Raw genomic sequence first — 16,108 nt, forward strand, 5'->3', positions numbered from 1 at the left:
TGTAATGAGAGATACCCCTCTCACCTTTGTTATTTATGGCCACTTTAGAGACTCTGAGTCCTAGCATTAAAGGAGATAAGAAGACCAAAGGCCTGAAAATAAAACATGAAGCTATACGCGGACGACGTGGTGATATACTTATCTGACCCAATAGAAAGTGTTAATCCCCTACTTTATAAATTAAAGGAATATGGACAGCATTCAGGTTTCCAGATTAAAAGGGATAAGACAAACATTTTACCAATGGATTTAACAAAAGAATGATCAGGAAAATCTACAAGAGGAGACTGGCTTTAAAGTAGGAAAAAGGGTCAAATATCTAGGTGTTGAGTTCACCTCTAAAAACCGAGAGCTCTTTAAAACAGCTACAAGAAAATATGGGGTGATATAATACAAGGTCTCAATAGATGGGCTAAACTCAACCTATCCCCCTTGGTTAGGATTGCGGCAGTTAAAATGAATGTACCACCTAAATTACTATGTTTCGTTCAGACTATACCTATCCTTCTTAATGACAAACCATTTTTAGAACGGCAGAAGGACCTGCAAAAGTCCATCTGGGCAGGAAAAGACCTAGAATCAGATTTAAATCTCTCATAGATGATGTAACGATTCACAATGCTCTCTTCTATTTTGACCCGACACTTCTTTGGGTGTTTAAAGGACAGTCGTGTGGATGGATTTTAAAACACAGACCAAGCGGCTGATTTAACAACAATGTAAGTTTATTTTTAAAATAGAATAGGCAAAGATATCTTTGAGATGGAGTTGTTGGCTGGTTTTAATGGTATAATAATAATAAAAACAATAATAACTCCGCCACACAGGCTATACTATCACAAATGCAGTCGAGTTTCCCGCATTTGGGGAAATGCTGTAAGCCAAAGCCCTCTTCCTGAGTCTGGCTCCACTGAGTCTCTCTTCTAGACTCTCCAGAACTAATCCTGTCCCTCTCTGGACAAAGCAGTTCCTTAAGTAACCATCCCTCAGGAACTATGGGAACCCACTCCTCTCTTGGATTCTGCCGTTCCCATCCTCTCTATAACTATCTCCCACTGAACTCCCGCTTCATCCCTCAGGATTGCAAACCCTAACTGACTCCACCCAACTGCCAAGCGGAATCTTCACACTCCTCAGCCAGCACCTGATTGGCTTAGAGTCTCTGGCTTCTGATTGGCTGGTTTGTAAGTCAGTCCGTCAGACGCCTCCCCCCTTTAATAGGTTCATTGAGACACAGAACCAAACGGTTCTATGGTCCAAGGAACTCCCAGTTATCAATTATACTTACCCATTATATATAACATTATACACACATCAGGTGACACATGTGATATACTTCATATACTTGTTTTATCAATAACCATTTCCAACTTAAATATCTTTGGTATTTTCCTGTATGTTCCCCTTTTAAACATATGTCTAATATCAGTTCTACCTGTTATAACAACTTACCATCATTTTCTTATAAGTTTAGCATATTATATCCATATCCCTTATCACTTGTTGGGTTTTAATATTTTAATAACACTTAAATAACCTTTTTCCCAACTTTAGATCTTTATATGTTCCATTTAAATGTTTTTATCAAACATACTTAATCTTTTAACCCTTTTCTCTTATTGATGGAACATCATCTCCAACTACTTTGCCCCGTTCCCAGTATGGTTTTGAAAACATTTCATCTTCCATTATACTAATGGCAAACTACAATATATTGGTTTTCTATTCTATCAACTCAATTATATCCTTGTCCTTTTTAGGAGTCTTCTCTGGATCAGTCCTTGTAACTGACCGCGTGTTTCTTTTTACCGGCTGTGGACTTAACACTTCATCTAGTAAAAAGTCTTTGCTTCCTCCTGTGTCACTGGACCACATTCCTTGAGTGCGCTGAGCAATCTTTACATCTTCTTCTGTAGACCGTAAAGTGTCCCTTATCAAAATCATCCCGTTCTCTAGATAGTTCATCACAATCTTTGGTCTTTTTCCCTCTGTTGAATCTCCTTTTCCAGTTGGTTGATGGCTTTTGGGGTCCCACCGACGCTTGTCTGTCATCTGGTCGCCACCAGTATGTTTGACAGCGAAGTTTATAGATGTGAACATGTTCTGCATTTACATATCTATTCTTTCAACTTTTACTTTAAGATTCTTCCAGTCTCTGTGAACTAAACCATTTTCTTGGGTTATATCACCCATTTGCCAAACTACATATTTTTCAACACTGTCCTATTTAATATATAGCTTCCAGAACCCTGAACTCTTTATTAGAACCTACAAAAGCCTGCTGTGATGCTTTTAATAACTTCTTCACAGACAAAATCTCTCAGATGAGAGCCAATTTGGATGCCGGCCTTATGACAGAGGCGACAGGAGAGGTATCCAGAACCTCCACCCATACTGTTATTCTGGATCAATTTGAGATGTGGAGAAGCTCCTTGGGAGTATGATAAAGAGGACTTGCTCTCTCAATCCTTGCCCGTCTTGGCTGGCCGTTCAGGGGGAAATACCATCAAGATGCTGCTAAAAAACATAACTAATGCATCTTTGAGGGAAGGCTTTCTTCCATCTTGCCTCAAAGAGGCGGTGGTTAAACCACTTCTACAAAAAGCCTTCCCTTGACTCTCTGGACAGAAACAATTACAGGCCTGTTTGGATCTTTATATTCTTAGGCAAGGCAATTGAGAGGGAAGTCTCCATTCAACTCCAAGCAGTCTTGGAATAAATGGATTTTTCTACATCCACTTCAAACTGGATTTAGAGTTCAGACGTCCATGGTCACCTTAGTCAGTGATCTCCGTTTGAGCATCGACAGCTCTTTGAAAAGGGGAAGTGGGACCGTGCTGGTGCTATTGAAGGCCTCTCAGCGGCCTTCAATACCATTGGCCACAGTATCCTTCTGGAACATATGGGAGAGCTGGGAATTGGGGCACTGCTTTCCAGTGGTTCAGGTCCTACATCTCAGGCAGATTCCTGTCACTTGGGGACAGTTGTTCGTCCAAGAGGGAGTCAAGTCAAGTGTCCCTGAAGGCGCAATTCTGTTCCCAGTGCTATTCAACATTTACATGAAGCTGCTGGGTGAGATCATTCGGAGACATGGGGCGGGGAGCAGGGAGACCTTGAAACAGTAGTACATGCGCTGGTCACCTCTCGGCTGGACTTCTGTAACGCACTCTACATGGGACTACCCTTGTGCCAAGTTCAGAAACTTCAATTGGAACAGAATATGGCAGCCAGGTTGGTTATGGGCTCTTCTAGAACTGCCCACATTACACCGGTTCTTAAATCCCTCCACTGGATGCCCATTAGTTTCGGGGCAAGATACAAGGTGTTGGTTCACTCTGGAACGACCTCTGGATGAGATCCGTCCTATTAACACCTTGGAAGCCTTTAGGAAGGCTATTAAGACGGACCTCTTTCCAGACTAGATTAGATCTATTGACTTGCCTCCCCCTCCTCCTGACCCTTACCCTTGCCATCGTTAGTGTGATGGAAATTGCTATTGATGTATATCGTTCCTGCCCTCCCACCTCTCCTTCAGAAAATAACCCATTTCTCGCCCGAATAAAACTTTTTTACTGTATTGTGTTATGAAAGTTTTAAATTTTCTTGCTGTTTAATAGGATTTTTAAGGGTTGATTAATGTTTTTATAATTGGGAGAAGGGTTGGGGGTTTGGAATTTTAATTGTATTTCTTAAATTGTATTTTATTTTATTACTGTAATCCTCTTTCATTCCTTTGAGAAAAGGTGGAATAATAATAATAATAATAATAATAATAATAATAATAATAACAACAACAACATCTCTTCAAGGGGGTCAAAAGCCCTTTCAGTATGCTCCCAGAACTGGGGGGGGGGGATGTTTCTGGGCTGTGGGTCTCTCGGTTGGTCCTCCTCTGTAGGGTTGTTGTGAAGGAAAAGGTAAGTATGTGAGGGAGGATGCCCAATCTGGATCCTGTGGGTCTCTAAGCCTAGTTCCCAGGTTCACAGGGAATTGCCAGAGTTTTGAGGTCCCTCCGTCTCCCTCCTCTTGGCTTTGGTCAGGAGGATTTTGGCTCTTCTCTTCTCCCCCCAGAGCCTCCTCCCCCAGGACTCCAGAGAAAACTCCCCCACCCCCAAGAAAAATGCCATTGAATCCTATCCTCTGCGATGCTATTTGGCACAAAACTCTTCCATAAATGAGGCATCAGAAGAGAGGGGTTCTCCTCGGCCCCACTTTCCACGAGGGAGGGGGCTCCTCAAAGACCTTTTTACCCTTGGATCCCCCTCCGCTCCATGGCCATGCCTCTCTCCAAGGGTCCCACCGGCCTTCATTTCTCATAATAACTCCCCAAGTACCCGGGACCCAAGGAATCCCCCAAATAGGGGGCAGGGAAGGAAAGAGGGAGAGGAGGCCTTGCAGGACCCCTGCCTTTCTTTGGGGGGAGAAGAGGGGCTTCTCCCCTCCAGCCATTCCTCTGAATGAACAAGGGCTCTCCCCACTTCCCTCCCTCCCTCAGAACTGACTGTGAGGGCAGAAATGGTTTCTGGGGCTGAGACTGTGCAGGCGCATAAAGTCCCAAAGGCCCCTCCTCAGCATGCACAGGGATTGCCAGGTCCTAGATGCTGCTGCTTATTCCGCTGGCGGCCTTTGTGGGAAAGGAAGGTATGCGCCGGGGTTCAGTGGCCTCCCCTTCCTTCCCTCCTTTCTTCCTTTGAGGAGACCGCAATGGAGGCCAAGGTGCAGAGCTGGACTCAGGAGGGAAAGGCAGGAAAGGAAGGCTCTGCTTTGGAAATATAGCTCTCTCTGTGTATCCTGTATGTTTGTGTCTGTGTGTCTGTGCTGTTCTTATGGCTGGGAATGGAGATGAGAACTGAGGAGAGAAGAAAGGGTCAGTTTTGGGCAAATTCAGAAATTCTGTGCATCAAAGTCCAGTGTGTTGAAACAGTAAAGAACTTTATTGAGAACACATAGAAATTCAGTGTTTAAGCCAGAACTGACCACTCCAATCCAAACAATATATTAAAACCCCTAAAACCTAAAACATGACCCTCTTCCAAACCTAGCCCCCACCTCCAATTCCCACAGTCTCTGCCCCACAGGTAACAAGGCCCCCTTTTGCCATTCCCAAAAACTAGCCCTTTCTGTTAATACCTGCCCCCAACTTTCTTAAGCCAAAATCCCACACATTGCAAAAGCTATAATTCCCATAACTATTCTAACCAGCTGCAACAAATCCCAACCTCCCATCTACCTAACCTATACCACAACCCACAATCCCCAGCCAAATTGACAACCCAAAGCAATTATCTATACTATTGGCAATTAAAACCTAAACTTAACAAAATCCAACTTGAAAACATAGAGACATATTGGCAGACAAATTTTACAAATAAGATCATAAGGGCCTTTTCTTTGCACTGCTGGATTGAAAATATATTTGTTGTATTCGTTATTGACAAATATAATGTTAGGATTTGTGTGGCTTCTCTCCTCTGTGGACTCTCTGATGTTTCACTAGGTGTGACTTTGAAGAAAAGCATTTCCCACAATGCTGGCATTTGTATGGCTTCTCTCCTGTGTGGACTCTCTGATGTATCATTAGGATTGACTTCCGAGAAAAACATTTCCCGCAACGCTGGCATTTGTATGGCTTCTCTCCTGTGTGGACTCTCTGATGTATCATTAGGATTGACTTCCGAGAAAAACATTTCCCACAATGCTGGCATTTGTATGGCTTCTCTCCTGTGTGGACTCTCTGATGTATCATTAGGCCTGACTTCTGAGAAAAACATTTCCCACAATGCTGGCATTTGTATGGCTTCTCTCCTGTGTGGACTCTCTGATGTATCATTAGGATTGACTTCCGAGAAAAACATTTCCCACAATGCTGGCATTTGTATGGCTTCTCTCCTGTGTGGACTCTCTGATGTTTCACTAGGTTTGACTTCCAAGAAAAACCTTTCCCACAATGCTGGCATTTGTATGGCTTCTCTCCTCTGTGGACTCTCTGATGTATCATTAGGATTGACTTCCGAGAAAAACCTTTCCCACAATGCTGGCATTTGTATGGCTTCTCTCCTGTGTGGACTCTCTGATGTATCATTAGGCCTGACTTCAGAGAAAAACATTTCCCACAATGCTGGCATTTGTATGGCTTCTCTCCTGTGTGGACTCTCTGATGTATCATTAGGATTGACTTCAGAGAAAAACATTTCCCACAATGCTGACATTTGTATGGCTTCTCTCCTGTGTGGACTCTCTGATGTGACACTATGTGTGACGCACAAGAAAAACATTTCCCACAACGCTGGCATTTGTATGGCTTCTCTCCTGTGTGGACTCTCTGATGTATCATTAGGATTGACTTCCGAGAAAAACATTTCCCGCAACGCTGGCATTTGTATGGCTTCTCTCCTGTGTGGACTCTCTGATGTATCATTAGGATTGACTTCCGAGAAAAACATTTCCCACAATGCTGGCATTTGTATGGCTTCTCTCCTGTGTGGACTCCCTGATGTCTCACTAGGTTTGACTTCCGAGAAAAACATTTCCCACAATGCTGGCATTTGTATGGCTTCTCTCCTGTGTGGACTCCCTGATGTTTCACTAGGTCAGACTTCCAAGAAAAACCTTTCCCACAATGCTGGCATTTGCATGGCTTCTCTCCTCTGTGGACTCTCTGATGTATCATTAGGATTGACTTCCGAGAAAAACATTTCCCACAATGCTGGCATTTGTATGGCTTCTCTCCTGTGTGGACTCTCTGATGTATCATTAGGATTGACTTCTGAGAAAAACATTTCCCACAATGCTGGCATTTGTATGGCTTCTCTCCTGTGTGGACTCCCTGATGTCTCACTAGGTTTGACTTCCGAGAAAAACATTTCCCACAATGCTGGCATTTGTATGGCTTCTCTCCTGTGTGGACTCTCTGATGTATCATTAGGATTGACTTCCGAGAAAAACCTTTCCCACAATGCTGGCATTTGTATGGCTTCTCTCCTGTGTGGACTCTCTGATGTATCATTAGGCCTGACTTCTGAGAAAAACATTTCCCACAATGCTGGCATTTGTATGGCTTCTCTCCTGTGTGGACTCTCTGATGTATCATTAGGATTGACTTCCGAGAAAAACATTTCCCACAATGCTGGCATTTGTATGGCTTCTGCCTGGTGTGGCCCCTCTGATGCATGACTAGGATTGACTTGTACGCAAAATATTTCCCACAATGCTGGCATTTATGTGACTTCTTTCCTGTGTGGACTCTCTCATGACTCAAATGTTTTTCTGTAAAGAAGGACAATTACAGATGAGACTGAAAATCAGTTAAGAGAGGAAGGTGTTATCGCATGATTTAGTCCTCATTAACCCCTCCTTCTTACAGATTAAATTAATAAAGTTGCTGTGAGTAACCCAAGCATGACCCTGCTGCTTATGCCCCTAAATCCATTGAATGGTTGCATTCTTCCTCCTAGGAGCTAGCAAAGAAGAGACCATATGGGAACTGCCTTGAGGGAATCAGTAGAAGAAGATAGTCAAAGGACTGTTGAAAAAAAATATTCAATTAAACATGTGCAAAAATACTTTGATTGGCAGGTGGCATCATATCCTGTGAGACGGCCACTGAATGCTGAGTCAGAGCCCAAGGCATGATGCAAGCTAACTGCAGAGGATGCTTCATGCTGTTTGGCACCAGGAGAGGACTCACAACCAATACAGTATGCAGCTCACATGAGGATTGGAGTGGATTGGATCGGAGTTGTGTGTACAATGGATGGTGAAGTTGATGGAAGTCGGAGAGGAGAGCTTGCAAATATTTGCATTATTTTGCAACTCAAGATAGAGAACCTCCAAGGATTTCAATGAAATCGACTGTGTTTGTGACTTATTTTTAAGTGTGAAAAGTGGTCAGTGCATTGCCAATGCCTATACCTGGATATTTGCTTCCGTACTCTGCTATGATATTTTTGAGCTGTATCTGGGTGCATCACCCTCAGATTGTAGTGTACATTGGCTTGTGAACGCGGTCAAAATTCAGAGCCAACAAGAATCTGAGAGGCAGTGTGCTAATCCCTTTTGTCTGATGTATTTGCATCCAACACCCATTGCATTCAATTCGTTTCACACCATTCTTCCCCCACAAAGGAAATATTCTAAAGTGATATAAACCTTTCTGAACCCACAGTTTCTGCTCCCAAGCAGAAACCAATTTCAGTATAAATATCAGCCCCGACTTGCTGTTCTTCGGTGTCAGTCCAGTTACAGATAGACACTCTGTTTGTTTTCATGGCTAAACACCTCAATGCACTCACCAACCCCAATTGTCATGGGAACTACTGATCTCTCCTTATTTCAAATCCTCAACAATTGGAATAAAGATCTGGATAGATAAAGTATCATCATTATCAAAGCCTTACATCTATTCACCACACCCACCTTTGTTACCTAGTTCTTGTGTGTGTGCGTGAACACTTCTATGTATGTGTCTGTGTGTTTTGCTTTCCCCCTAAATAAAACACAAAAACCTATTTCAAATCCCACTCAAGATCTGTTTGATTCAGGAACTGCTATAGATTGGCTGAGGTCACTATTGCCCCAGTAAAACTATTTCGCTCTACTGAGCTAAGTACCATATTCCCCTAAAAGCATAGCACTTGCGTCCCACAACATTCCAGAATTGGCAGTTTAGGATTGGATATTTAGAAACCTTACAAAGTGGACAACAATAGTGCCTCACTAAAACTAGAAATTCCAAGATTCCGCAGGAAGTTGTTAGGACAATTAAATTACGTGTGAAAGGGAACTAGGAATGGTAGTAGAGCACAAGTTGAACATGTGTCAACAGTGTGGTGCAGCGGCTAAAAAGGCCAATGTGATCCTAGGCTATATCAATAGGAGTATAGTGTCAAGATCAAGGGAAGTAATAGTGCCACTCTATTTTGTTTTGGTCAAGGCTCACTTGCAATAATCCTGTGTCCAGTTCTGGGACGACAATTCAAACAGATGTTGAGAAGCTGGAGCATGTCCAGAGGAGGGAAACCAAAATGGTGAATGGTCTGGAAACCATGTTCTCTGAGGAACGACTTAGGGAGCTGGGTATGTTTAGCTTGGAGAAGAGAAGGTTAAGAGTGGATATGACAGCCCTGTTCAAATATTTGAAGAGATGTCATATTCAGGATGAAGCAGGCTTGCTTTCTGCTACTCCAGAGAAAAGGACATGGAACAATGGATGCAAGCCACAGGGACAAGAGATTCCACTTAAACTCTAGGAGGAACTTCCTGAGAGTAAGGGCTCTTCAACAGTGGAATATACTCCCTCAGAGTTTGGTGGAGTCTCTTTCTTTGGAGGTCTTTAAACAGAAGTTGGATGGCCATCTCTTGGGGGGTGCTTTGAATGTCTATTCCTGCATGGCAGAAGACTGAAATGGATGGTCCTTGTGGTCTGTTTCAACTCTTTGATTCTATAATTCTAAAGTGGAATCATAGCTCTCTGACAGTGAATTATGAAAGGGCCCTCAGTCTTAACAGGAAGGGCAATGGATTCAGGTTCCTTACCCACAGAGGCCACATTCTCGTAATTCTCCATCATCACATTACTGTACATAAGTTTCTGCTTCTTCGTCAACATTTTCCATTCCTCTTCGGTGAAATATACCGCCACATCCGCAAAGGTCACCTGCAACAGAAAATAGCCCTCATCCAGAGAGTGACTAAACAAAAGGGGAGGGAAGCACATGGTGCATTGCAAATATTATTTGATCACTTTAGAATTCAGTCCAGGAAATAAACTTTAAATTCTGCAAGCCAGAAAAAAGCTGCAGCTTTTGAGATCCAGTTTGTCTCAAATCCTATCAATATAATATACTATATAATAAAGAATATAATTTAGGCCATTTCTGGAATATTATTGCTTGATTAGGATACTGACTATCCCAACATGTATAGTACATTTAGTCACCAATGAATTATAGTGCATTTAGCCACATCTCACCTAATTTCAGAGGTATATTTCATTGTTAAAAACAGTTCTGGGGAGTGCTCTGGGTTTGAGGGCCACTGGGCCCACCCTCAATTTAGGCCTAGACATATTCTCCCATATCCCCCAGCATTTCACAGATGGGGAAAGCAAGACACATGTGGCTAAGCAACACCAGAAGGTGGTCAAGATGGCCAAAGTTGTATGATAAAGATCACACAAGCGAGGAAGGGTACTGCAGTTTGCTTTTGCCTCCGTCTCCTGGCAAGGGCAAGACCCTGCTTCCTCCTCTCCTCCCTTCTCCCCTCTTTTGAGTGGAAGGGATGAACACTCTTTTGAACTTGGAACAAATTTTTCAGCAACTGAACTGACCTGAGGAGAATGGGGAAAGTGGGAGGAGGAGAGAGAAATAGGACATTTCCTAAGCCCCTGAAAAAATGAGGTGACAGAGGATTACCCAGGACTCTTTCTGCCAAACTGGGACAGTGTGTTCTCTGCATGCTTTCATGAGCCGGACCAGACATAGATGAAACTAATAGTAAGGATGGCAACTTACCAAAGAGCTGTTGTACCTCAGGACCCTCTTTCTGTTGGAGCCCGACTCCCTCTGCTTGGCCTCTGTTTCGGCCATCAGGTGGGCAGGGGGATCCTGGTTGTCCTGCACTTGGGTCACTTCTAGCAAGAGAGGCCCAAAGCCGTGTCCAAGGAGGCCGAGATGAAGGTCCTGAGAAAAGGGAACAGGATTAGGATTGACTTGGCAAGAAACCCTGCAGCACTCAAAGACACAAAGAACAGCATCCTGCTGGAGACATACGCAGGTGACATATGCCTCGTTTGGCCCAATGCAGAGGTGGGCATCCCCTTCCTCCCTCTGCACCAAACAAAGCTCCCTGGACCTAGCATAGATTTACTTCAGCTCCCCTACTCAACAGATACTCCATGCTTTATTAGAGTGGGGGGGGGGGTTAGGGGATGGGGAATTAGAGAGGCCCCTGGTTATGTCCCCATAGATAGATGTGAAATCAGTGCATCATAAATAAATAAACCATCTGCTGAAACCTGCAGAGGTCCCCAGTGCTTTTCCCCAGCATCAGCCCCTTTCACAAGAAGGCTGCATGCACACTATAGAAATAAGGCACTTTGACACCGCTTTAACTGCTCAGTGCTATGGAATCCTGGGATTTTACCTTTAGGACACTTCTCTGCCAGAGAGTTCTCATGCCACAACAAACTACAAATCCCAGGATTCCATAGAATGGAACCAGGAGTTTCAAAGTGGATTATTTCTGCAGTGCAGATACATCCTGAGTCGATTGTAAAAGGATAGAAGCACCGATGTCTTGTTTTCATCCTCCTAATAATGGTTTTCCTTTAAAAAATTAAGTAGTTTGTTTTAGTCTAGAATCCTTATTTTTGTTGTTTGTTTTATGTTTCATTCTTGGTAATATGAGTTATTCTGATCTGTCTCCTTCCTTCTTGCCTGAAAATCTATTAATAAGGAAACTGGGGAGACTCTTAAAACCTCCCAAAGGAGCCACCTCTGGCCTTGTTTGGGGGACTAGCCTCCTCTTTGAAGCCAAAGCCCAATGTTTGTGAAGAAGAAGAATAAGGCATGTATGAAAACTATCCTCCCCATTTCTGACCCCTTTTAAAACCCATGTTCCCCAGAAGGAGCAGAGCTGTGTAATAAGAAAACCCTCTTCAGAAAAGAGACACAAAAGACACACAAAGAGACACAATTCCTTCCTTTTGGCCCAAGGAGCCTGGCCTCCTTCTGACTCTGGAGCCTCAGGAGAGAAAGAGAGGCCTCTGTTCAACTGAGGCCTCAGAGAAGGTTCCGGAATATTATTCCCCACAATCACAAGCCGAACAAAATGGCTGCCAGAACACAAAATGGCCACCTCTGGGTCAGCACTTGGAGGCCTCAGTGCAGTAGTGAAACCTACCACTTCCAGGCCTTGTCCCTCTGCTCCCTCTCCCCTCTCTCTCTGCCTCCTTCCTTCCTCCTTCCTCCTTCTCCCTCTCTCTCTCTCTCTCTCTCTCTCTCTCTTTCCTTCCTTCCTTCCTTCCTTCCTTCCTTCCTCCCTCCCTCCCTCCCTCTCTCTGTCCCCTTCTCACTCACTCTTCCGCATGCAGAGCTAAATAGAGAGGCAGAAGCTCCACCCCTTCTTTAATCTGGCCAATGGGAGCAGAGGAGCTGGGAGGCCCCACCCCCTGCCCCACCCTCACAGGCTCCTCCTGCAGTTAATATGGAACAAGGCAGGAGGGACTGAGGGACCCTGGAGCCCCAGCCACACTGGCGGCCATTTTGTGTTCTGGCGGCCATTTTGTGTGCTGTTTGTGACTATGGAGTATGTTCTAGAACCTTCTCTGAGTCCTCAGTTGAACATGCATAAACACACACAGATACACACACACACACACACACACACAGACATACAGACACACATATACACACATTATATATATATACACACACACACACACACACACAGACATATATACACATACATATACTGTATATATACATACGTGTCACAACAAACTACAATTCCCAGGATTCCCTGATTTGACAAGGGAATTGCCTCCACGCTTCCAGATCACAGCCCCAGAGAAAGAGTCTCTACAGTATATCAGCATTGCCAATTTAAGTCCACTTTTTCAGCTGCATTTGAATTTAATAATGATAATAATAATGGTGATGATGATGATGATGATGATAGATAGATAGATAGATAGATAGATAGATAGATAGATAGATAGATAGATAGATAGATCGTGTAGCACATTTGAGACTCACTAAAAGAAAAGTTGGCAGCATGAGCTTTCCTAGACTTAAGCGTACTTCCTCAGATGTATGGGAATTGTAGTTTATTGTGGCACTAGAGCTCTTTCTCACAAAACTACAATTCCCAGGGTTCCCTAGCACTGAGCCACGGCAGCTAAAGTGGTCTTGAACTGGATTATTTCTGCAGTGTGTCTTGGAACCAACTCAGGCTGCATCTTCACTCCAGAGACAATCCAGTTTCATACCGTTTTAACTGCCATGGCCCAGTGCTATGAAGTCCCGGTAATTGTAGTTTGTTATCATACCAGAGTTTGCTGAGAGAGAAGGTTCAATGTCTCACAGAACTAGAATTCCCAGGATTCCATGGCACCGAGCCTGGGCAATTAAAGGGGTGTCAAACTGGATTATTTCTGCAGTGTGGTTGCAGCCGAACACGTTTCTATTTTGCATAAATCTTCCTGGCCCCCCTTCATGTCCAAATAAGTATCTTAAAGGTATTAGAAGGACTGAAAGATTCTTTGTTTGGTCCAATGGTAATTTTGAGAGTTGAAATAAGTTACAATTATTTTTATTCAATTAGGTTTACATTTATTTGCTAAAGATCCACCATATTAGTAAAAATATAAATAAATCCTATTATTATTATTATTATTATTATTATTATTAACATTACGGGAACTTTCAAGGGATTTTGACTGAATATTCCGTGTAATATGGGGTGGATTCCATGGATTTTGGTAAAACATGCCGGGAAATAAGTTCAAGGCTTCTTACCAACACTGGTCCTGCCCTGCAGTAAGGCCACTCCAATCCCTCTCAACCGAGGACTACAACTCCCAAGTCTTCTTTCTTTCTTTCTTTCTTTCTTTTTTGTTACTTTCCTTCTTCCTTCCTTCCTTCTTTTCTCCCAAGCTGCCTTGTGTTAGTGCTGTTACTGCTCTTGTTGTCACTGTGTGCTTCTAAGTTGTTTCTGACTTATGGTGACCCTAAGGGACGTCCATTGAAGGCTTTTCTTGGCAAGATTTGTCCAGAAGTGGTTTTGCAAGTGCCTCCCTCTGAGGCTGAGAGAGTGTGACTTCTTGCCTAAGGTCACTCAGTGGATTTCTGTGGCCAAGAGGGCATTTGGACCCTGGGCTCCAGGGTCATAGTCCAATGCTCCAGCCACTAAACCACACTGGCTCTTTCTTGAGGCTTTGTAGTTTTTTGTGGAGTGGCTCTAAGTCATTGCCGACTTCTGGGGAGCCTTCCCTGGGGTTTTCTTGGCAAGAGTTGTTCAGAGGAGGTTTGCCATTGCCTTCCTCTGAGGCTGAGAGAGTGTGACTTCTTGCCCAAGGGACCCAGCTGGTTTCATGGAGGAGTGGGGCACTGGAGCCTGGACTTCAGAGTTGTAACCCAACACTCAAACCATTGCACCACACTGCCCCCCGTTCCCATGTACAACCTGAGAAATAATAGCAGACTTTTTTCTGTTCTTCATGTGTGTCTTCAAGTCTAATCCAATTTATGGCAACCCTAAGGCAAACTTATCATGGGGTTTCCTTGGCAGGTTTATTCAGCGAGGGGATGCCATTGCCATCCTCTGAGGCTGAGAGAGTGTGACTTGCCAAGGGTCACCTAAGTCCAAAACACACTGCAGCAATAATCCAATCTGAGATTGCTTTAACTGCCCTGGCTCAGTGCTAGGGTATTGTGGGAGATGTAGTTTTGTGAGACATTGAGCCTTCTCTGTCAGAGGGCTCTGGTGCCACAATAAACTCCATTTCCCAGGATTCCCTAGCACTAGGCCAGGGCAGTTAAAGCGCTCTCAAAATGGACTATTGCTGCTGTGTGTTTTGGACCTTACTTGGCCGCAAACTGTCCATATCCTGCAATGCATCTCCTAATTCTGTTGGCAGTCCCTCCCTCCCAACACTTTCTCATTTCCCCCAAAACCAGCACAAAGCTGGCAGATGGAAAGAGGTTTTAAAGCAGCATTTAAATCTGCCATATTTGTTTTTAAAAGACTAAATGTCCCAAATGCTATTATCAGTTTTGTAGCTATTATTACAGAAAGAGATAGAGTGCAAACTCCTGAAGTACCTTTATTTTCTGGAGTGAGATGCGTTTTTGCAACTGACTCTCTGTGATGATCTCCGGTGGTCCAAGCAGCCAAACCGCGGCCCTGTAATAATAATAATAATAATAATAATAATAATAATAATAATAATAATAGTTTTATACCCCTCTTTCTTCAGCCAAAAGGCTACCAGAGTGGCTTACAAATTGTTAATTAGACATTTAGACATTATGGCTCTTAGCCCAGCAGACCCTTAAATTCCTTAAATCACGCTGCCATCATCCAGTGAATTATAAAAGGGTTTCCCTTAACCTACACTGGGACCAGTTAAGGAACCTTATTTCTACTTCTTTACTGATCTTCCAAAGCATCAACCGATCCAAGACACGTGTAAAAGGAGCATTGAGTAGTAGATACTCCAAGGAGATGTTTATTATAAATAACAAAATATAACTAAAATATCAGTTATACAAGATATTAAGAATCTTGCAGGTACAATATTAGTAAGTATATATATCCAAATCATACAAGCTATTAAAACAAATAAATGAACCTAAGCATCCAATTCTGAGACCAACTTCCAAGATCCGCTCTTTAACTCTCTCTCTCGATCTCCAACCGACACAATTCCCCCAACTGTCTCTTGGTCTCTCAGGCCTTATATCTCCTTCTCACGGAAGCTTCCAGAAGAACCTTTATCTTGCTCTCTGATTGGTCAAGAGAGCCTTCCGTAGCAGTGATGTCATTCTGCATTTGCATAAACCTCCCTTTACTGCCTGAAGAAGACCTCCATTGACTGGAGCCCAGTCATTACACTTTCCCAAGGCAAGGCTTGCACCTATTTCCAATGTTGTTCTTGGGGTCTGCCTCCCAGTTGTTTCCAGGTCTTATGGTGACCTTATGGGAATCTCTGAAGGGGTTTTCTTGGCAGGTTTCTTCAGAGTGGGTTTCCCATGGCCATCCTCTGAGGCTGAGAGAGTGTGACTTGCCCAAGGCTTCAGTTGTTTTGGAAGCCTTTTTGCTTTCTCTTCTAGAAGGCAGCTGAAGTGTTGCTTCTTGCTCTGAGGAAGGAGAGGAACATTATGGCATCCAAAAGGCTAACATTCTCTGGAGTTTGGTCTGATAATATGAATATATAGAATTGAAATACCTGTTCATTTATTAAAATGTTTATAGTGCACCCCATATCATAGATATGTCTCTTAATAGTGTAGCGGGTGAACCCCAAATCCACAAACCCGAAGGCCCGTGGCCTGCCAGAGGACAAGCAGAGTCAAAGAGACCGAACTGGCTAGGATAAAAAAACGCT

The 16,108-nt window shown here is 43.5% G+C and overlaps 1 protein-coding gene across 1 annotated transcript; it reads right to left on the reverse strand.

The window, feature by feature from the left end:
- Window positions 1–5,446: 5,446 nt before the first annotated feature.
- On the reverse strand, window positions 5,447–7,090 carry LOC149290447 (uncharacterized). The gene has a single exon (XM_089489336.1). It carries the CDS (start codon window positions 7,088–7,090, stop codon window positions 5,447–5,449), a length of 1,644 nt encoding a protein of 547 aa, XP_089345462.1.
- Between the last annotated feature and the right edge of the window lie 9,018 nt (window positions 7,091–16,108).

Source organism: Sceloporus occidentalis, unplaced genomic scaffold (genome assembly GCF_023333645.1).
Source record: "Sceloporus occidentalis isolate IW3139 unplaced genomic scaffold, rSceOcc1.0.p SCAF_39, whole genome shotgun sequence".
NCBI classification, from domain to species: domain Eukaryota; kingdom Metazoa; phylum Chordata; class Lepidosauria; order Squamata; family Phrynosomatidae; genus Sceloporus; species Sceloporus occidentalis.

What these genes read in the sequence shown, in the direction of transcription:
- LOC149290447 (XM_089489336.1), bottom strand. Translation starts at nt 7,090, where the DNA reads ATGATACATCAGAGAGTCCACACAGGAGAGAAGCCATACAAATGCCAG.